The 22,851-nt window shown below is 36.6% G+C and overlaps 2 protein-coding genes and 1 long non-coding RNA gene across 7 annotated transcripts; 1 reads left to right on the top strand and 2 right to left on the bottom strand.

Moving 5' to 3' along the window:
- Positions 1-3,330: 3,330 nt before the first annotated feature.
- On the bottom strand, positions 3,331-9,291 carry LOC113741254 (uncharacterized). Of its 4 annotated transcripts, none has more exons than XM_027268749.2 (13): positions 8,783-9,291; positions 7,451-7,524; positions 7,261-7,369; positions 6,956-7,180; positions 6,758-6,840; positions 6,581-6,681; positions 6,151-6,274; positions 5,913-6,067; positions 5,589-5,725; positions 5,330-5,500; positions 5,033-5,257; positions 3,914-4,147; positions 3,331-3,617 (listed from the first exon to the last, which is right to left on the bottom strand). In XM_027268749.2, exons 1-13 carry the CDS (start codon positions 8,936-8,938, stop codon positions 3,480-3,482), a joined length of 1,932 nt encoding a protein of 643 aa, XP_027124550.1. In that variant the 5' UTR covers positions 8,939-9,291; the 3' UTR covers positions 3,331-3,479. The 4 variants fall into 4 exon arrangements, with proteins under 4 accessions (XP_027124550.1, XP_027124551.1, XP_027124552.1 ...); XM_027268750.2 differs by having other exon boundaries at positions 8,810-9,291; XM_027268751.2 differs by lacking the exon at positions 7,451-7,524 and having other exon boundaries at positions 7,261-7,374; positions 8,783-9,290.
- Positions 9,292-10,441: 1,150 nt separating this feature from the next.
- On the top strand, positions 10,442-14,979 carry LOC140005929 (uncharacterized). The gene is made up of 2 exons (XR_011813462.1): positions 10,442-10,801; positions 12,571-14,979. It is a non-coding gene; the product is annotated as an uncharacterized lncRNA (long non-coding RNA).
- Positions 14,980-15,302: 323 nt separating this feature from the next.
- LOC113742008 (respiratory burst oxidase homolog protein C-like) lies at positions 15,303-22,382 on the bottom strand. 2 transcript variants are annotated; one of them, XR_011813461.1, is made up of 13 exons: positions 21,387-22,382; positions 21,076-21,238; positions 20,905-20,953; positions 20,534-20,647; positions 19,888-20,313; positions 19,385-19,771; positions 19,155-19,250; positions 18,913-19,028; positions 18,468-18,570; positions 17,668-17,741; positions 16,816-17,393; positions 15,928-16,110; positions 15,303-15,836 (listed from the first exon to the last, which is right to left on the bottom strand). XR_011813461.1 is itself a non-coding variant. In XM_027269685.2 (12 exons), exons 1-12 carry the CDS (start codon positions 21,970-21,972, stop codon positions 16,001-16,003), a joined length of 2,802 nt encoding a protein of 933 aa, XP_027125486.1. In that variant the 5' UTR covers positions 21,973-22,381; the 3' UTR covers positions 15,303-16,000. The 2 variants fall into 2 exon arrangements, 1 of the variants encoding a protein (XP_027125486.1); XM_027269685.2 differs by having other exon boundaries at positions 15,303-16,110; positions 21,387-22,381.
- Between the last annotated feature and the right edge of the window lie 469 nt (positions 22,383-22,851).

Raw genomic sequence — 22,851 nt, 5'->3', positions numbered from 1 at the left:
CTCCATTTTGGGTAAATTTACTCAAAATGCCATGAGGGAGTTCGTGTAGGAGTGCAATACACTACTGTTAGCAAGAAGTACATAAAATCTATCAAAAGTTTGTACTGCTACTCCAGTCAGAATTTCGGATCACCGTGTTCAGAAAATTGCTTTCGTGGTCCTTCATATTTGGAAGGTTCTTCTTTTCCGGACTTTTATAATTGAAATACAGCAATTTGGTCCTGACATTTTTTTTGGGGCTAAGTTGGCCTTGAGCATTATAGTTATGGTTTTCTCTCTACGTTGTTGATGGCTTATATGTTGATTTGCTGAAACAAAGTTTGAAACTCAAAGTTCAATTGTAAACTATTTAATGAGTACTTATCAAGTAGCCAAAGGTATTTTCAAGTAGATTACACTTGAAAAACTAGTTTTATATAAATATTCAAATGAATTGGGGTTTGAACTCAATTTTTTCAAGCATGAATCTAGACAAGGGATGTGAATGAGTTTTTTCAAATGATATGATAGAAAGAAATATTCTGAGAATGTCTCATAAACCCAATCTATTGATTTCTTCTAATAGATTAAAGGATTAAAAACAAAAAAGTTTATGTGGTATATATAATACATAGAAAAATTCTCAGTAGTTTTAAAACATACAAAATAACAACTCATGTTTTGAATTAAATTGAAAATTTAGCAGAATTCAGTAAACTTAATGGTAAACTTAACGGAATCCGACAAGTTTAAAGGCCGAGATCGTCATTTTCGTTAAGTTCAACGAATTCTGTTAGTTTATGATTTAGTTCAAAACATGAGGTGTCGTTGTGTATATTTTGAAATCACGAGAGACTTTTCTATATATTAGATATACCACATGAGACTTTTTTGTTTTTAATCCTAGATTAAATAAAAACCTTATATTTCCATCATTGAAATATTAGTTGTATATTTTTCCATTCAAAACAATAGGGAATGAACTTAAAGGCTTTTTTAAGGAATCTTGGCACGGGGCTTTGAAGTCTTAATCATAGTTTAGAAAGATGAAGAAATTTAATTTGGTGAGATTTAATAACCCATTACCATAGACAATTTAAATCACATGATCAATTCGACTTAAGGTCTCATAGTAAGATAAGTTATTTATTTTTATAGTACAAAAAAGGTAGGGCAATTATATATTAGTAACAGGCAAGTTCTATGAGATATATATCAATTGAATGAATGTTGAAAATCGATATAATATATAAGATTGCGATGACATCTTCATTTGGTGGCCAAAAGAATTTAGCTTTTAAACCCAAAAAAAAAAACCAAAACTATGGTGCATGTAATTTTAGGATAAATATATAATCAATCGCTTCCATCCAATTTGAAGTAATTAGATAGGATACATAATTCTTTTATGTCAGAATCCATTGAATTCGATCAAAAAAGACATATTTATTGAAATCTTTCAAATTTTATGACTTCACTTTATGAAAAAAGCATATGATTTAACTCTCAAATTATGTACATATGACATGACCGCCATATTTTCTTTTGCATGACAAAAATAATTAACTATGTATGGCACTAAAATTACTATATGTTTTAAATATCCAGACTAAATATTTATATTTTAAAGATGTGAGGGACTATTCAAGAAATTTTCCATTTTCAATATGAGGGGGCACTTTTTGTTAGTTGTAGATTAATTGCTTTTCTGATTTCGGTTGAGGATGTGTTCAACACAAAGAAGGAGGTGGCCACTGGCCCGCTTTATGACGACAATGAAGGACACGTCAGACGGCGGACCAAATAGAAAACTCGCATGTGGATTTTTCTCCGTTACTTTTGCCATGTCATCACCACGCTGGTTGGCGCGTCGGTGGTACTTACGAGGTAATGAGCTCTTTGCAATTTGAATCTACTTGCAGTTGCGGTTAAAATCTGTTATGCTTCTTTTTCTGGGACGGTACTTTGTTGATGCGAGTGGAATGAGCTGACCAGCTGAGTTCGTTCGTTGTTTGGATAAATTGGATGACCGTCGAAATTGGACTTACCCCGGAGATTTTTGTTCTAAGTGTTTACATCTCGCTAGGATGTCTTATATTCAAACAAATCCCTAGAAATCTTTCATTTAAATTGTCATCTTTTTTTCTTTTTGTGGGATGAGAATTAGGGTTATACACTAGAACTAGAAAGTAGAACCCACCTCAATTTTGTTCCATAAAAAAGGTTAAACTTATGGAATTATTTGGGGTTAGATTAAAATGGTCATGCCGATGATAAACAACCCAAAAGTAATTTGTTATTGCCCAGGCATTCCTTACATTTCATGAAATTACTGATCCTTTTCTTCTGTAACCTATATGGCCAAAGCATTACTTCTCGAAAAGAAATTAGAAGCACTACATATTGAAAAGAAATTAGAGATAGCAAAATTCACAGGCACTGCTTAATGAATTCAAATCTTAGCATGTTCAAAGCTTTTGGCGACCAAAAATAAAACAATTGAATTAATTAAGTGATATTAAAATTTACAGACAAGACATTCTCAAAAAAAAAAAAATAACAATAATAAATTATACGTTATTCACTTATCATTTAATATGACATACATTCAAATATATCAAATTTACTATTTAATACTAATTCCGTAACTTAAAAACTTCATATTTCGAATTTCATATTTCAAATTTCAATTTTATCAATCGCACCCTAATCGTTATCTTTAATATTAACTTTCGTAGCTGAGCTAACCTTCACAACCAAACTACTCAATTAATGTCGATCACTTGCAGTAAAATTCATCTTTAATTCTCTATTTCATTGTCACTACTACATTGACATGGTTTTTGAACATGGTCAACAAGATTTTGTTAGTAGTTTTACGGATTTAAAACATGTCCCAAGCAAGTCATTTTTCTTTTTAATTTCACGTCATGAAACAAAAATTCCATTTCAACATCCACTTCTTCCGCTCCCACATTTCCTCCCTGCCAACTGCCATCGGAAAAAAAAGAGACAATAACCATTAAAGGACCAAATATTGAATTCCCAAGGTTCTGAGTAACTCCCCCAGTTCGATTTCTACTAGATTATCTTACAAGGATGCCCATCATGACAGGTATGTTCGACTTCGACCACCCAGTTAAGAAGCATCCTAAAATGCATTTGACCAGGCACCCTCTAACCTCACATGGTAATGTTGCCCAATTCCAACTTATTCAACTCAAGCACAGGACCCTTTATTTATTTAATTAATCGGGGGCAATAAACTGGACCATAAATGTTGAAATGGGGAACGTCGGGATGCTTAAGCCAATTTAAACAATTCTCAAAATAAATTAAGAATTTAAGCAATTCTCAAAAAAAAAAAAGGGAATTTCATTAGGTCAAACAAAAATACATATGGTAGCTTATATAAAATTCTGATGGTACAGTCATATTGACCATCATGCATCACAAGTTATATAGACTATAATAAGAAGAGGGGTACCGGATCAATAGCTTCAACCGCGTAATTGCCGTGGAGGTATTTGTTTAATGGGTGGATTAGGAACCGAGTCATTAGGTCCAAGGTCATCAATAGGAGGACGCTGTTTGTGATGATCAGTTACTGACTGGTAAGCCATTGCCAATGCGAGAGCCTGCAAAATATGTACTATTATATATTGTACGAGAACATGAGCTGCTCCTAATCAAGGTCAATCCTGTGCAAGAACCAGTGTAAAGGTGAACAGGCATAATATTCATCGCATGATATCAAAGTTCTTCCGACTTCTAGGAAGCAAAAGATCAGTTTTTGCAAAGATTCTTGCATAAAACTCTCAAGTGTATTAGATGATATCTCATCCTATTTGAACCAAATAGTAACTCTGCCACACAAATGATGAAAGAAATTGTACTTATTTCAGCCTAAAGGATTATGGGTCAGATTACTTACAATATGGTCGTGCGCTGGCGGAGCATAAATACCGGTGGTGATTGTAGTTCTCCTTCGGGTGTCTGCTGTTGGTGGATCGGATATCTTCTTAAATCCTGCAGGAACAACAATAACAGGTATACCTACAAGGTTGCCCACACACACTCTTTCCCAATCTGTGGCATTTCCAACAAATGCATCAACTCTGAAACTTTCTTTAACTTCCCGTATAAGTTTCCCCCGCGCTCTTTGTGCCTGCGAATGACCATCAAAGTTTTTAACCGCTCCACAATCATTATCAACAGTGCTGGGTCTTGATTTGTAAGCTATTTTTAATCTTCAAAGCATATGGCAAGGACTAAGAGTCCAGAAATGCCGTCGAGTAGTCAATCTAAGAAGTTCGATTGTGTGTACTAAATTGAAGCCACTGAAATTTGGCATCAGTGATTAGAAACAGGAGAAGCGGATCCTATAAGCATTCTAAAAAAGCAAACAAAGTCCAAGACCTGTTAGAAAGTACTGAATATATGATTTGACGCTAGGAACATGAAAACTCAGATATTGTGCACGAGTACAGGAGATAAACCGAAAAATTTACATATCTTTATAAAAGAAGATACAAGAAAGGATTCAGTGGACTAAAGAGATCAAACCCTGTTTGGCTTAGTTGCTCAAAGTCAAATGCCTAAACAGCCTTAGATTTTCATAATATTGGCCAATGCCGGAGTAATAAATAATAAAGTTTATCCACATCTATTCTTCCCCAGCCCAATTAAAAAGATCAGAACAACTCTGAACTCTGTTAATCAAAATTTCAACCAATAACCAATCAAATCATCATGATAGATGCCATCGAGCCAATTAAACTAGAAGTCTAACAGTTATGCATATTTTAAGGTGTCCTGCATTAAGAATATCCATCTCCTCCAGATCCAATGATATAGGCATTTTACACTATATTACACAAACCACATTAAGTGGCCGTGATGGCACATTAACTTTTAATAGTTGTGCTTCCCAACTCAGAAAAAGAAAAAGGAAAGAACAGAAGTACCCAATAAGAAGAAGCTACCTTTTATGTAGATTTTCCCATAATTGTTCATTTTTCAGTTTTGATGAATCACTTAACAGATGACATACCTGCACATAGTCTACTGCAGGTATAACACGTGCTCGTTGAAGTTCAAGAGGCCACTGATCCTGAGCTTCATATTGATCATCCAAGTTAGCACGCTGCCATTCATCGAAGTGGGCCAACATGTCAACGTCCATTGTAAAATTCAAGATGCCTTGTGCAGATTCAACAGTGTAATTCAGCTTAAAGGGGACCATGTTCACCCCCTTTGATTTAAGCACATCAACAACCTGTAATTGACACCCAAGGATCAGAAATAGGATTACGAAACTTAATTCAGGTAAAGGACATATTTTGCTCACTTCCATCTCAGCATCCTCCAGATATCCAACAGTTAGCTTTGTTATGTCCACTGTAAATGGATCCACCAATGGAATATCCTGGGATGAAAGATCTTCCGGATCCTTTCCTCGTATCATATCCAGAATGATTGTGCAGTCTGCTGCACTTCTGCAGAAAGGGCCTAATTTATCCTGTCAAAGAAAGAGACCTTAATTCTGAAACTCATAGAAAATGGAAAGAAAAAGAAAAAATAAAACTGTATAGCAAGCAAACTACTACCAAGCTCTCAGATATGCTCATAACACCAGTTCGACCAACAGTTCCAAATGTGGGACGCAGTGCAGTCACCCCACAACGAGCAGCAGGGTAAGTTATGGAACCAGATGTTTCTGAACCAATAGCGAATGGAACCATACCTATATGTAAAGGAAAGAGAATGTCCAAGTTGAACGTGTGAAGCTCCAACTAGTTATGGAAAGTGCTCGCTAATGACAGAAATACACCTCACCACATGAACACATTTTTCACCCAAAGAGAACAATGTTATGCTGGTATAATACAAGAAATCAGTGCCATAAAGAGCACCATAATCCAGGAAGATACCTGCAGAGGTGCAAGCAGCTGGTCCAGCAGATGAACCAGTGGAGTATTCCTCAATATTCCAAGGATTCCTTGTCCTGCCTCCAAACCAGATATCATCGTACGCCAGTGACCCTGAAACGAGTTTTGCAACAAGAACTCCCCCAGCAGACCTCAGCCTGTATCATCCAGAATTATCCTTTATCAATACAATGTCAAAGAGTACTAGTTGTAGCATCTGCAATATTCTAGTACCAGGTACCTTTTATACACCCAAGCTTCAATATCAAGAACTTGATCTTTAAAAGTCTTTGAGCCCCAAGTCGTCCTGTAATGTGGGACTGCAATGATGTCCTTTAATCCATATGGAATCCCATGTAGAGGACCTATGCAAGTCAATATTTTCACATGATATTAGCTATAATGTGGTTTGGAAGCAAATTCCAGAATAGAACAAATAAGAAAATTGGAAACACGTGCAGATGACAAATAAAAACAACTGCTGCTCACTTAACTGTTTTCTAAGGTTTCTAACTAAATAAAAAGTATGGAAGCATGATGGCGATTATGTTTTTGAACTAGCCCTATACTTTAAGATCTTTGTATTCACAGGCATCTGTTAAGATTTGCCAGTCCATGGAAATATAAATCACTGCAAATCCAGTGTGGAATTAGAAACAATGGATAATTACCAAGGTATTTGCCTTTCACAAGTAAATGATCGGCCTCTTTTGCCTGCTTGTATGCTAATTCCTCAGTGATAGTGACTACTGACTCAAGGACAGGACCATACCTGCCACAACAGCACCAGTAAAGAGTCTTATAAATACTAACAGATGATACTAAAACACCAGAAAGATTGGTGATACCTTTTCAATCTCCTTATAAAGATCCCCGTTAGCTCCTCTGACGTAATTTGTTTTGTTTTAATGAGTTGCCCCAATTCAAGGACCTGAGGCATCCATAAATTATATTTGAAAATGGAGCAATTAGTCACACAATATATGGAACTGAATGCATGATCATATGCATCATGCTTTAAAACTATATGGATATTATGGACCTACACTCATGAAGGCAATATCTTCATCACTTTTTGGCCTCCTTACACCTTCAAGAGAAGGATGACTGAACCTCTTGGTCGCCTGCTGTAAACTTTCATTTGTCCGTGCAGGGTTGAAAACCAAATAAGATGGATAATGCAATCCTCCATTTTCAGAAGCCACTAACTTTCGATTGGTTTTGATAATTGGAACATTAAACTCTTTTGCTGCCTTTTCAATATCCCGTACCTTGAGAAAACCAGCACTTGCATATAAGAAACACCAAATGAACATCAAAATATACAATTTGTTAAACGTCAGCAAAATACCTTATTATCACTAAAGAAGCTAGCATCAAGTATCTTGAACAGACTTTGGAGCTCAGAATCATGTTTAATCTTTTTCAAGCATTCACTACTGTGGACATCCAATTTCCTGCTGTCCTGGTCAAGTATTCTCAAGAACATCAACACAATAAAATAATTAACTTAACATCATCCTAGCTTCCAAATGCACTACCTGCACATACAGGTCGAGGATTGACCCCAGACTCCCTGATATACAATTTCCCAGATTTTTTTATATGAGCTCACCTGTTTTGCAAATGTTAGTGGTGCATGTTCGGATTTTTTCAAGGATCAAATGACAGTAAGAGTAATGAGATATACCCCAAAATAAGTGTCTAAACTTTTAACAATATAAACTCTATAAGTTGGTTTCAAAATTTTCACACACTAGATTTACCGACTTGAAAGAACCTTGCCGAAAACATATCTCCACATTTTAATGATACTCCCAAATATACATAGATAGATGCTAATGCATCAAGCTGGACTTAGCGCCAACAGCTGGCAGAATAAAGATTCCTTATTAACTTTAGTAACAGGAGAGCAATTATGTGACCTCAAGCTAATGGTTTCAAGTCTCTCGAAAAATGACGGATACCGTTTGATGATCAATGTGGCCCGAGATCCACTGTGAAACAGTTCTATGTTGAAAGAAAGGAATCATATAATTTAAGATATGTTATTCAGTGTTCCAAAAAAAAAAAAGGAGTGAGCGAAGAAATTGTGATGAGAGTGTAGTGACAGAGGAACGAAATCTAGCAGGAATAGCATCTATCTGAGTAGAACCTCAACTAAAGCAAATGTGAAGTTTAACCAATCAACCACTGAAGCAAATATGAAGTCCCTAGCCTCAGTAATTATAAAGAGCAAAAGTACAGAACTCAGAAATGTCTGGTCTGTAGCTTTCTTTCATTGTAGTCTAATAACAAGTAAAGCCTCATTGTACATCTTCTGTTTAATCCATCAATTAACTTCCAAAGCTTCATTCAACAGCAAACGCTACTATTATTCAACATTTAGAACAAGGTTTTTAACCAAAAATATAAGCCATATACTAAATTTTGAGCGCAGTACGTTTTTTTTTTGGGATATGTTCACACTTCATATCAGACTCAAGTGAAAAGGAAGATACATGGTGGCTTTCCAATGAAAACAATTACTCAAGTATCAAAGCCAGCAATTAGAAGAAGTCAGAACTACTAATGACTTCTTCCACACACCCAGAAATAGACAATCGAGGGGAAACTTGTCATTAAAAGACAAAGAAAAAAGAAAAAAGGAAGAAGAAGAAGAATCTCTTATTTTTACTACACTAGAACATCTGTTGCAGGAAAAACTCAGATGCAGTGCAGCAACGATGTAGAGTCATACTGCACAATAAACCATACACATTTTCTAAAGAAGCTGCTTCTTGGGTCCCCTTTAGGCCTTTATGATGATTCATTCACTTATAATATGAAAATAAGAACCGGAAGAGAGACAGAAATTGAAGTTCAAGTAGTACCATATTGGTAGAGTTGGCGGCAAGTACCCGGCGATGGTCGTCTTGGATGAAGCGGTGCAAGCTACATTCTTGGCTGCTGTACCCGTTAAGGAGTAGGACACAAACTGCAGAAAACTCCAGCAGACGTGTCCATCCCAGAAGCCTTGTACGACACATGGTGGACTACTAAGTTTACCACGTTATCCAACGAGTGAAGAGTTCAGGTCCCGCCTCGTCTTTGGCCTCTGCAATTAATCAGTCACAGTCTGCTAATTTGTACTCTGATTTTGTAGTTTGGAGCTCAAATCTTGCTCGAATTCCAGCACTTTTTCGTACTCTGAAAGTCAAGATTAGACTGATTAGACCGGCGGAAGTTTTGGCTTCGTTTGGGAGCGGAGGATTTGGACAGAAAAGAAAGGGAAAGAAGAGAAAATCATTTGTTAGTTTTTAGTAGAAAAGAAAAAAAGGGAAATGGAAGGATTCAAGAGGATGAATGGTAGATAAAATTTTTCCTTCTAAATGGGAGAGAAAGTTGGAGGAAACTTATGAAAGTTTTTTAAAATACTTATTTTATCCTTAAAAATGTCTTGAATAAATATTTAATGACATTGATATCCAAAATCATTTTATTAATTCTCAAAATTCCCAAGCAACATAACAACCCCTTCTCTTCTCTTCTCTCGTTACTTAAGTTTTCCCTTCTTCTCTTTTCTATCCTAAACTCCCAAACTTAGCAAGGGAATTTGTACATTAGGTCCGCCAGTTTCATGTCTTATCTTACTATAGGATACGCATAGTACAGAGATAAGTTTCTTCAGTTTCTTGCTTCTTTCCCATTTGGTAATATGATTTTTCTCAACTTTTACTTCAGCAAATGTATCCATTTATATTTTACTGTAATAGCATAAGCAATCTCTAACATATGATCAATCTTTGCCTATTAGAAATTTAATAACAATAATATCTAAACAATGGTAGTGTTTTTCTTTTGGGTCCCATGGAAAATCTATCTTGATACTTGAGTAATGCTAGTAGCTTTCCTTGACCTTTTTCAGCAAATAAAACTTCACTCTCTCATAAGCAACCATTTATAATATTCAGGTCTAAACTCTAAAAGTGGATACAAAGCATACACTTTGAGAACATAGAAATTCTATTTTTTTTTTTTGGTCAAAAAGAGACTCCAATCTTGATAAGGGAGGAAGGGAAAAAGACAGAATTTAAAAGTAAAATAGAAAATTTCATGAGATCAATAATGTCTCTACGAACTAAGGCCCCATTTGACAAGTGAGTTTTTTGAGTATTTGTCTAAAATTTTACTGTAACTTACTATAAAAGTTTTTAAAATTTTTTTGAAGTGTGTGTTTTTTTTTTTAAATATTTTGAAATGTATAACTTAAAAATTTAAATTTTTTTTTGAGGTTAATGTAATTAAAGTTTTTAAAAAACTTATAGTAGAAAACTTGACAAAAAATTTGTCTGTGAAACAAGGCCTAAGTTAGATTACTTGAACATCAACTTCTAACTTACAATTAACTGCCTTATTTAAAAAAAATTTTTATTGGCTGCATCATGAGACAAGTTGGGGGAAATGGTATTTGCATTTCTCAATTAACCTCTAGAACCCCTTTTGTTAAATGAATTGGATGAAGTGGCTAAAACAGAAGTTGGGCCATTCTCCAAAGGGAAGAGAGACTTGAAAAAAAAAAAAAACTATCGTAACGTGCACAAGTAGCTTTTTTTCGTTGAAAGCCCGTGTACGTTGACCACCGGCCTTTCAGGGTTCCAGTTAACCACCGGCGATGCCATCCAAGAACGCAATTAATAAAATAAAAAGAAAAAACATTAGAAAAGTGAACATAAAGAAGATGATGGGCCCGGTTGTAATATCCACGCAGAATCTTTTGATATTTGACCTGGGCATTGCCGAACTGGGGCTTTTTCTACTCCTTGAATGCTGGCCATTTCTTTGTTTAAGCGAGGGAGTGCATTGCTCAGGAATCTGCCTATAAAGGTTCTTCCTTGACTCTCTTTTATTCGGTAAGTTTAATTCTTTACCTGACCGCCACTGAAAAAGTGAAGAGCTACCAGCTTTATATATATCTATCTATCAATCTATGTTTGTGTGTGTGTGTGTGTGTGTTTTTAAAAAAAAAAACAAAAACAAAAAAGCTTTTTTCCCTTTTGTTTTTTCTTGTTGATCGCATTTTGGATTCTTTTGTTTTAGAACTGTATATGTCATCTATAGATTTAAATTGATGATTTTGTTTCTCCTTTTTTTTTTTTTTATGTCTTGGGGCGTGTGGTTTTAGAGCTAATTGTTATCATCTTGGTAAAGTTAGATTTAGGTGAGTTGGCAGATGGCTTTTAATGTTTACAGATTTTTCACATTTGTGGGAAAATATATGTCAACCATGAACGAGTGATTGTAGTTCTAAACCCATACCTGGAAGCCTTTGAAACACTTTTTTCTTTTGAATTACATCCATTTACCAGTTCTGGTGATTGAGTTACAAAATAGCAAGGAAAAGTGGTGCCAGTGACAATAAGGTTCAGGGGTGTGTCGTGTTGATTGGAAAGGTAATAGGTGGCTAAACAACAATGTTCAAGAATAATAAAGTTTACCCACCTAGGAGCCTATCTATCGAGGGATATTGCCGTGCTCTTAAATGTGTATCGCCCATAAGCTTGACGCTCGACGCTGGAGGGCGGAGGGAGGGAGTGCTGGAGCAAAAGGAGGAAGTGGTTGGACTGAGGTTGTGCTGGATGTTAATAAGATGGGTAGACTAAAATTTCATTTCCCAGTTGTCTATGTAAAGAGGAGTAAATTGTTTATGCCTTTTATATGTGGAAAGTACTTTCACATGAAGAGAGTACTAACCAGAAAAACTTGTTCTGGCATGTCTCTAGCATGGCCAATTGAAGGGAGGACATTTTGCTACTTTTGGCTAGTGTTTGTAGCCATAGAATTGCTACAGGGACTATTTTGGCTCGTGTTTGCAGTCATAATTTTCCCAATCATGCGGCACTCAGATTCCTACTAACTTTAATGCTATATCTATTGGATTGCATTTTTTCACTTAATGGAAGTGTAATATTTGCAATGTTCAACAATAAGATTCACCATCCTTTTGTCTTCAGAAAGTCTCTTCACATGAATAATCAGTTGCCAAAGCCAGTGGTCTTAACATTTTAGGCGAGGAGTGAAATTCTCTGCAAATATGAAGTTGTGTGGCACAAAATTGTCCTGGTTTTCGCAGTTGTATTATGCATTATGTTTCAGTCATTTGTGCTAGATGAAATACAAAGCACTTCTCATATTGCATACTTCCAGAATTACCATTTTGAGTTTTTATTACAAAAAACTGGTGCATTTTCTGAATTTTATATCTATTGATGTGCTATACTATTTCTAGAACATCTTACTGCACTTTCATTTGCATAAGTGCAATCTTAATACTAGTGGTTGTAAATGCAGCTGCATTTTTGAAGGTACAGCATTAATGCTGGGGAAGATTTTCTTCTTTGATAAATGAGAATCTCTTGTTACTATAATATTTCCATCTCTTCAGTTAGTTGTTTACAAGGAACCAATTTCGTAGATTGCCTTCCAAATTGGTTATATGAGCAATACCTCTGATGTTTTTATGACCAGGCTTGTGCACGGTGTTGGGGAACTACTGCTTTTGATTATTTCCTGATCAAAATTTTCTTTTTAACTTGTGTTTATTCAGTTTCATTTGCATTATCAAACCGTCCAATTTGTTCTTGATATATCAGATCACTAACTTGAGATTTGATTAAATCAGAGCAATACCTCCTAAGATTAGAGAAGCACCTGTAGACTTTTCGACTTTGAAAGACTCAGAAGAGGTTGTAGAACCAACCCAAGCAGCTGCAGTGGTTGTCACAAAAGAGAAAATGCCACCACTAAGTGAAGAAGTACAGGAAAACGAAGCCAATTCATATATTGAAGAGGAATGGGAACAATTGATTGTCACTGAACTACCCCAAATACATTCACCCATACAAGTCTCCAAGCCAAAATTGGATCATCCACTACCATCACCATCACAGAGCAATAGGCAAATAGATGAAAAAACTTCAAAAATCCTGGAGAGATTGGAGATTCCCAGGCAGTTAAAAAAAAAAGCAGTTTCACCCAAAACCCTGGGCATTGGCACTTCTCAGACATGCATGCTTACTAAGAAGCCTCTTATCCCTTACGGGCCTTCTCGTGCTGATGATCAGAGTACATTGGCAAGCCAACCAATAAAGCCCAATTTCCAAAAGCTAAAGAGGAAAAGATAATTGAAGGAAATTCTTATGTCGAGTCCAATGTCGCCCTGCACCGAAATGTTCACGAGGTTGGTCTTCTCACTCTTTTTTAGATGCATCATGCATGATCTTCTACCGTGTAATATCTGGTGGGCATCTGAAGAACAATGAGGTTCACCTTTTATTGATTCTGGGCCAGACAATCTGGTAACTAAAATTCTGTAAAACTTTGTCAGCATATACTGGTAGGAAATTTTCAAACAGCTACTAGTCTACACATTAAGCTCATACCGCATCAATCCTCTGAAATTTGTCTTCCAGAAATACGCATCATGAATCTTCAAATGGATGCCTTATTTTGCTTATAGCACCTCATATTCACAACTTCAAAATTTCACAATCTGTAGTTTAATTTCTGTGGCCCCAGTCCACTTTTTATAAAGTTCTTATAATGGAGTTGGATAGCTTCATGAAAAGATGGGCCTTGCTGTTGAAGTTTTCAAACACTCTTGCGCTTTACATCCCTAAAAATGCTCATTTATACTTATCAGGAAAACATGAGGGCATCCAAATTTAAAAAAAAGAAAAAGAAAAAGAAAAACTCACTACTGGCATGTAAGATGCAAAAATCACAATCCAATCCTATCTACTGAGCATTAGTTTACTTCTCTATTCAGTTGTTTCAAGTGCAGCAACGAGGTTTGATCATTTATTTTGCAGTAATTTTCACTTCTGCTCCTTTCTTGTTTACCATTATAGTTTCTCTTTTATTTGTTGTTGTTGCTGCTGTTCTTATTTTTCTGGTATCTCTATACAAGACAAAGAGGAGAGTACCCTCAAACCCTTGCATGAAGGAACTGTAAATTCCATTTTTAACCTAACTGGAGGTACGTTTTGAAGTTCAATTCATCTCTATGCCATGGCTAGCATTTTTTCTCTTTTATGCACATGCACTAGCATGAATTTAATCTTCACCTGGAATATCACATTGCTTAAAATAGATAACATGTTAGCCATGGCATAGAGCTCAACCTAGAAAATCTGGACATCTTAGGAGTTTTAGATGATGTCAAGATGTCTCTCCTCTCTCACATCTCAAGCTAATTGCCTAGTTTGCAAGCACTAGCTTGGGAAAGCGGACAAAATTTAGGCATTTATTTAACTTGCACTGCGACATAAAAAAATCTGGATGCGTGCATTATCTGCAAAAGATAGAGATGAGAGTTTTACGGCATAGCGAAACGTTAGATTGATGTTGCTTTTTAACCTTTTGAGTTAGACCATTCCATGATTGAGCTTCTTTTTCCAAATAATGCTGTGTGATTGAAGGCCCATTGGTCCTGAATATTAAAGTGGCATCCTTTAAGTGAAAGAAATATCATGTTGGATGAGACTAATACGAAGGTGACATGATGCTCATAAGTTGCTGATTCCAGAATCAGGAAAGGTGACGTAGGACTGGAGACGTGTTATGACCATTTGTGTAACTACCTGTCTGGAAGAAGATATTCCACTTTAGATCAAGTGATTCGTTTATCGTAATAGTGATTGTGGGAAATTGCATCTCGTAATTAGGCCCCACACATGCTGTTATATGCGTTAGGGAGGTTGCTGGATGGACGATCCTGTGCTTCCGCGTCACCATCAATCTTGTAGAGTTAAGCAGGCTTCCCTGTCGACTTGTTGAATCTGTAACTGGTAGGTGCTTGCTTGAATCCATTTGCAGGGGACATAATATTTGTCTATGTTCAAATAATTAGATCTTTTAGATCTATCGGCAACAACCAGAGATTTATATGTATATATGTATTTTTTAATTTGGAAACGGGTCAAAATTACTGTCCTCATTGTAAGCCTTCAGCCTCAACTCAAATGGGGCAGGTATAACTAAAAGCCGACCAAATTGCCAATTCATTTTCTTCATAGGATCAGATTACCTCCGCCTCTTGGTCCACCTTTACGTGCTATCTTGGTCATGTTTTAGTATCACGTCGTTTAGCAATCTTGATTAACTCGTGCCCGCTGGCAGATGCAGACACTACCGTCACATTACCTATGTAGAAACTGTATGTCACTCACAAACATGTATGAAGTGGGTATTGAAGCAATAGCAATATTATGCATCAGATTATTTCGTTAGGAAACCAGTGTGAAGTGTGAACCAGGTGACTATTATTTCGTTAGGATGATAAAACATGCATGAATTGTGAAAACATTGATGAATGATGAGTTTCTGGAAGCAAAAGAAAGTGGGAATACAATATGCAACAATATTTGGTGCACTTTCATTTCCAAGCGGATCATTACATTACATCTTTATTCAAGCGGAAAGAACAAATCAACTCTTGTATACAACAATGATAATACTTGTATAGAAAGATGTACATTGTATTACATTTACACGGTCAATAATTTGGGTTGGTGGCTGATCTTTTCCATTACACACCAAACATTACAGTAGTGCATCACCATTATCTTTACGCCTCCTCCATATAGTGTATTAAACAAACAGTATAAAAAACTAATTCAATTGGGAAAAAAAAAAAAACTCAGTGACTCCAAAATGACGCTTTCGCCATACTGCTTGTCAAGCCAGTCAAAACTATACTATACTATACTATATAGCATCTACTAATACTACTATCATCATCTGCTATACTCCAAAGTTTCAAAAAAATAAAAAATAAAATCTGGCATACACCAAATGATGGGTGGGCCACCAACTAAACAGGACCAATTCCACTGTTTTCTGGTCCTCCATTTCTCCTTTTCTTAAAGTCGTGATTGTCCGCCACTCCTACAAGTCCATGGTTGGTTGTTATTTATAACACATCACAAAGCCAACACAATAATAATATTTTCAAACTAATCTGCCATATCGTCTGTACAGGGTCGTGAGAGAGAGTGGAGTCCAGAGGGAAGGGCTTTTCCGGAGCCGTACGCGTTGAAAATTCCTTCTCATCAAAAGTTCTCTTTGTGGAAATCAAATTTGGTGGAGGTCTTGTGAGAAAAATCGGAAGCTAGCTGCTTCAATTCCTTGGTAAGTGCGGGTGCCCCACAGTAGAAAACCCCTGAAAATTGTGGAGACAAAAAAAAAAAAAAAAACTCCAAATTAGGAAAGTAAATAAAGTAGTAGAATTTTGAACAAAAGAAATGTAAAACAAAACTACTAGCTCCACATAAATATTTTATGTGAACGTAAAACACGATTCCAAGCTATCATCATCAAACAAAAGTACAACCACTACATTATGAACTGATAATATCTTTTCTCTCTATCTTTTTTTTTATTATATATATGTATATATATGCTTTTTCTTTTATAAAGGCTATGAGCAGAGTGTTACTTTTATCACCTTTATACATGTTTGGAATGGATATAAAGGCTGGTAGGGAAAAAGTTTAATGTTCCATACCAAGGGGAAGTCTTTACCTTAATGCAAACTTATCTCATACAACAAAGTTAGAATTCGACATTAGGCTGACTTTAATAAGCATGCATACACCTTTATTTATTGTTCTCTTACGAGAGATGGGGCTTTGGATGACGCCAACACCTAAATAATAAACTATCCTAGGAAAAGAAATAATATTTGGCAAAACCAGTTTCACAGGATACTATTAAGCTAAAAACATGACAAAAATTAAGTCATAATGAGAACAAGGATGTATATATCCATTAGGTGAAATTACATATACTAAGACCTTCTTCTTCTTCTTCTTCTTTTCTTTTTTCAGAGGAAATATATAAACTAGGAGCTTGAATAGAAACTTACCAACTCTTGCACTCGTATGATTGAGAGCGATGCGTTTGTACACGTTACGCCAATTTGGCTTGGCAAAATGAGACTTAACGCGGGTTCCGGAAACAATATCAACTCCATGTTTGGCATGGTTGAGTGACTGAAGCATAGTGATCAGGGCGGATCGAGCATCACCTTCTTCATAAACACTAGTACAGTAGTTATGCATCTCTATCACTCCCTTCTTGTCCATTTCAGCAACTTCGTTCATTATTCCCTTGAACCAATCAAATGAACCTTGTTCTCTTGTGACCCAGTAGAAATACGCCCTCTTTGTTTTGAAGTTCCCTCCACTTCCTGACCCTGATTTTCTCTTCTGTGTCAAGGGACCAGAATTTGGAGGAACAGGGCCGCCGTCTTCTGGTGCTCTGGTGCCATCCTCCAAGGCACTCTCCTCTGCTTCAATGGCTTTCATGTTGTTCACAATATCTTTAACTATGCTGATCATCGGCGTTGCCCCTATTCCCAGCCCCACCAGCAAGACCACGTCGTATTTCTTGTAGTCTTGTGCTGGCGCTCCATATGGTCCATCAATCAACACCCTTGGGAAACTGTTCATCACGTTTGTCCAAACATTAGAGTCAAAAAATCATGTTATCTTCCACATGGCACAAACTAGAATCTTTTCACTCTCATAATCCCTTCTGCCCATTAGACAAGAAATTTAAAAATGCAAAATCTTGACTCGTGAATCACGAAATAGAAAAGGCACCAATAAGGTTACTTAACGTTTGCCTCCTTCAAATTGAAGTCTTTACTTTACGGGTCTCCGTACTTTAAATGCATGAACGTGAAAGTTGTAAAAGTAATAAAGATGCTACTTACTTGGGATTGTTTTCTCCTTGCAAACAATCAGCTCGGAGGAGTCCGCTTTTCCCTGTAGGTGGAGGCTGACATACCTAACCAAGATCACATTACCAAAGCAATGGTATATAATTTAGTAACATTCTCAAAAAAATCAATAAAAGTACCCCCAACCTCTGATAGACTAAGGTAAACGTAGATCACACAGTATAAATTGTTTTTTCCTTCTATTCAATACTTGAATTCTAAAATATCCAACTAAAATATATTTTCTTCTTTTTTTCCCCCTGGCATTTTATACTGCATGGATTGGACCTTCTCAATCAATATGTATATATATACATATACATATACATATATATATATTTGGTCGAGGATATGGGAAAAGAGTCAGATATTCTGCTGCAATAATTGTGAATGCAATGTGTAAAACTGGTTAGTAATACTAGGACCATGGTCTGTGATTATGATGGTTTGTTGGGATCCTATAATTAAGGTGCTAACTTCAAAGATCTGCAGGATAATCGTTGAAACTTAAGATTACCACTTAAACATCAAATGTCATTTTCTACTTCGCTATTAGTTGTTACTTGTTCCCTTGATATAATAGACTTTTCAAAGACAACTGTATTCGAAAGCTCAAGTAGAATGGATGAGTACTAGAAGCAAGCATTACAGCTATAGCAACTCCAATAATGGCATATTAATTATTGCTTTCTATATATATATGTATAGCAAATTCAATTCCATACTGTTACATAACATGGGAGAAAAAAAATTTCGCAAATGGGAGGAATAGGAAGCCTCAGGCTTAGGCTCACCTCTGAGAAAACAGTTCTGAGTTGTCTGGTCCAGTCACCAAGAGTTCGAATATGGACGCTCAAGTAGTCATCTCTAGGGGCTGAAGTTATGGAGAATGGGTGCCTGCATATTTTGGACCACTAAGGGTTAGAAGAAGCATACGCCTTAAATCTAGGCTAGAAAAATATTAAAGGGTTCACCCTGAAAATGGATTATAAATTATATGTACAAAAGAGGACTAAAAAGAAGGGTCCTATGCCCCAACTGAATTGGAGTAAATTCCTTGAAATCACTCTTTTTTTTTCATAGAAAATTGTATCTTCTCATAGAAAATTCCTTGAAATTGTTCTTTATGTAATTTCAGTCATATGGTTAATATTTTACATGTGTAATGAACAAGCAAAATTTAGAAAAATTGATTATCACAATTCACGAGTAAAAGTTGACTGAAAAAAGATCAGCTACCATTCGAATGGAGACACAGCGGCGCAGTTGACGAACATGTACTGCCCACTTTTGTATTTGAAGCCCTGCGGCTTTGACATGTGAAGAGCCAACACGTTCCCGGGATAAACAGCCACCTACCAAAACAAATTAGTGCACCAAAAATTGTTAGTTTGTTTCTTTTTTTCTTTTTCTATGGTTGAAAGGTGTACGATTCTTTCATTCAGTAAAGTAAAAAGTACGTGGATGCTAATCATAATTACCTTGAGTATTTTAACAGCCTTAATACTTGACCTAAATGCTCTGATCAATCTTTCACCAGCATAGAGTGCGATTGGAACTGCCAGGTACATCCATGTCTGCCATTGCCAAATTAAATATGAAGAATACGTGCAAGGTTTCAGGGAATTGAATGCTTGTTTTTATGCCAATAAAAGATTTGATATGATAGAAATATCATGATCAAGATTCAAGAATGAAAATGTGTACTCACCGTCTTCTTGTACCATTTGTGGGTCAAGTAGAGCCTGACACCATGAACGATGAGGAGAGCGTAGACAATGACAAAAAGGTGGTGGGAATACCAGAAGGCGTTGAAGCCAGTGAGTTTCTTGAAGGGTCTTGGTAGGTTGACCCTGTTACGCCTAAACCATGGGGTGGCTAAGGTGAATGCTATTGCCATCAGGACCACCATTATGATCCCGGTTACTCCCTCCACGCTCTTCACAAAATGCCAATAGCTTGCAGGTTGTTCTACTCCAAAATAAGGCTTCAATGCCTGGTATTTTGCAGGAGATGCATGTAGGATCCGAGGGAAATCACACGATAGATGAGCAATTGCATGTATTCCGACACCAATTGCTATTGCCACTGCTATCACCTGTAAGAAAATTCATACAGCCATTAGCCTAGTTATGTTTGGTAACTTGCAATTTATTGTCCAACCCTGCGGGAAAACTAATAATTATTAGTAAGGTTTTAACAAACATGACTTACTTTGTGAAAATTGAGGTTGTCATCAAATGGAACAGCAGCACCTAATCTCGTCTTGTTTCTAAGCCAGGTGATGGTGTTTCGACAGACCGGTAACAAGATTAATGCCATGTTCAGCTTCAATGTTTCCGCCGCCCCCTTGGCCATGCAAACACAAGCTCCCATTACGTCATATGCTGGTTTTTTCCTTTTGTACTGAACATACTTCCAAGAAAATAAACCAGCCATGACCCCAATCCACAGGGCAATTACCCAGACTCTTTGCCAGTTATCTAGCAACAAGTACTTCAAATCTTGACACCATCTCCTTACAAAACTGTGGTCCGTTGTTGGTTTCAGTTTCTGGCTTAGCATTTGACTCAGGTTCCTGCTTTCACCTCTTACGGATTGATTTGGAGCTTGTAACAATAGCATCTCCAAATGTTCTATCTGATCAAGGACAAAAAAGAAATAAAGAAGGGGAAAATAAAATATAATTCAGGGATGCACTGAAGATATCTATAAGAAAATCAGAATGGATGACGGGAGGGGATTAGGTTCATCACACCAGCATATTTATTGACAAGATCAGGAGATGGTTTCCCAATATCGTTTACCCCGTCAAATCAAGCTAACTAATCTCTTAAAACATATTAAACTAGTTTATTACCAGAATAAATCCACAGTTGTTTGGGTCTAACTCTTCCATGATCAATGCAGCATATTCATCGGCCTGTCTCTGAATGTTGGAAAGCTTGTTGGCTGAAGCACTGAGGGTAATAATCTGCAAGTGAATTTTTTAAAAAAAACAAATGAAAGGTAGTAAACAAATTATGCATATTTCACCAAACCAAATCACCTGTCAATTTCTTTTCACCTTACCATAATTGAATTGCCAAAAGTTAAAAAAAACACGGAAAATGCTTAATTAATTTGTGTCATTGCAATTGTATACCAGCCGGCTAGATCAATATGCCAATTCCTCGAGGAGAAAAGAGGAATTAATCATACCCATAAGAAAGAGAACAAAGAAATAGTTACCTCTCTGACTTCATCTTCCGTAATTCTGCCATCTGCATCTTTATCAACCCTGCATTATATCATCATATATACAATTAATTAATCATAAAACACTACCCAAATTGTTCAAAAAAAAAAATCATGGTGGAAAAAAGAATCAACAAGTCCAAAAAAGAATCCATAGACACTTACATGTCAAAGAAAGTTTGAAGTCGAGAATCAAAACTCTGATCAGAAATTTGGTCCCAAAACTCTTTAAGCTGTGCTTTATTGATCGAACCTCCGGTAATATTCCGCCTCCGACCAAGAGCATCAAAAAGCTCCCTAGCAAATTCTTTAGAGTCCTTGTTCATACCTACCATAGCAACATTCACAGATCTTCCCCCGTAAGAATCAACAAGTCCAAAAAAGAATCCACCAAATTTAACTACTTACCGACCAAATTGTGAACGAGAAGCTTTATAAGGTTCATGGTAGTTAAGACTATTTTCTTCCTTGCTTACCTATGCATTCACAAAAAAGTGAACGAGGAAGCAACCCATTGGTGGTGTCTGTGAGCTCATCAAACCGCTTCTCCACCGCGGCCCAACCGGCGCCACCATCAGTTTTGCTGATGAACTTCAAGCCCTTTAAAGCATGAGCCGCAGCTGACTTAGTCCTATCAAATTTTCCCATTTGAGGCCTTTTTGATAACGAAGCCAGACGCTTGAGCTCCTGTGAAACCTGCCTAATCTTGGACGAGGCATTTCTCACCACTGATGAACCAAATGATGATTTCTTCTCCAACCCTCTAGCCAACAATGCCAACTCGGGGTCTTCTATCGCAGCTCCGTCGGCGGTTTTTACGCTGTGAACCGCCACGGAGTCATCGCGAACGTCGAGAGTGATCTCGACGTATGCATCGTCGTTGTTGTTTCCGGAGCTGGAATTGGCATTGCCGGCGGAATCACGGATGTTGAATCTTGCACTTTTTTTGCCGGTCCTTTTGTTCAGAGGTCCGCTCAGCGGACCGCTGTAGCTTGTTCTATCATTGCCGATGATCTCATTGTCCGAATGGTGATGATAATGCTGAGTTTCCGGGCTTTGCATTTTCTCCGGCTTGGTTCACAAATTCTTCGACCGAAAAACTAATTTAAAAAATTTTCAAACCAGCACTAGCATGCAAGCTCAATGCTTTTTCAGCATAGATAGGGAAATAACACCCCGAGAGGTTTGGTTATGTTATGTTGTATATAAAGCAAAGATTGGAAGGAGGACAAGTTAGTTTGTGGAGTTATATATGTAGGGAAGAGTTTTAACGAGAAGGATGAATTTTCAATGGTGAATTACTAAGGAGAGGAAAGTTGAAGAAGTATGGAGGGCTGGACGCCAGGGACAGACAGAGTAGGTAGTTCTCGTGTTTTTTTTTTTTTTTCCAGAGTTTTCTTCACCAACCTTGAGTTTCTTCAGAAGTGAGGCCTCCCACCTATATATTTGTTGTTGGAAGCGGCGGCCTTTGGAAGCATAGAAGATAGTTCTTCCGACCAACAGGCCAAGGACTGTTTGTTTTCTTTTTTTCTTTTGACTTTTTTTTAATCTGTATAATTTTAGTTGAAAAAGGTGGATTATGTTTCGGGGTGGGGATGATTTGAGAAAAAATAATTTGTAACACAAATTTTAATACATCTTTTTACCTCATCATATACGTCATACGATAAAAAGTATTACAGTAAGAGTATTTTAAATAAACATTTCACATAAATTCCTATCCAAACACACTTATCTGTAAAATTGAATGGGAGTCTAAAGAAATTCTTGACTAACATGAATGAGCAACGACAAATTTAACCGCTTAATGTTTTGTAAGAAGGGCAGGATTTATATATAGGCGTTCTAAAATTAGAAAGTTGGTAATATTTAAAGAAATATAATACTATTTGGTCAAGTGATCTTGATTGCATCACGTCGCGTATGTGTGTGTGTGTACAC

Source organism: Coffea arabica, chromosome 4e (assembly GCF_036785885.1).
Source record: "Coffea arabica cultivar ET-39 chromosome 4e, Coffea Arabica ET-39 HiFi, whole genome shotgun sequence".
In the NCBI taxonomy this organism is placed as follows: Eukaryota; Viridiplantae; Streptophyta; class Magnoliopsida; order Gentianales; family Rubiaceae; genus Coffea; species Coffea arabica.
The sequence above is the reverse complement of the archived record's forward strand: the minus strand, read 5'-3'. Positions and strand labels throughout refer to the sequence as shown.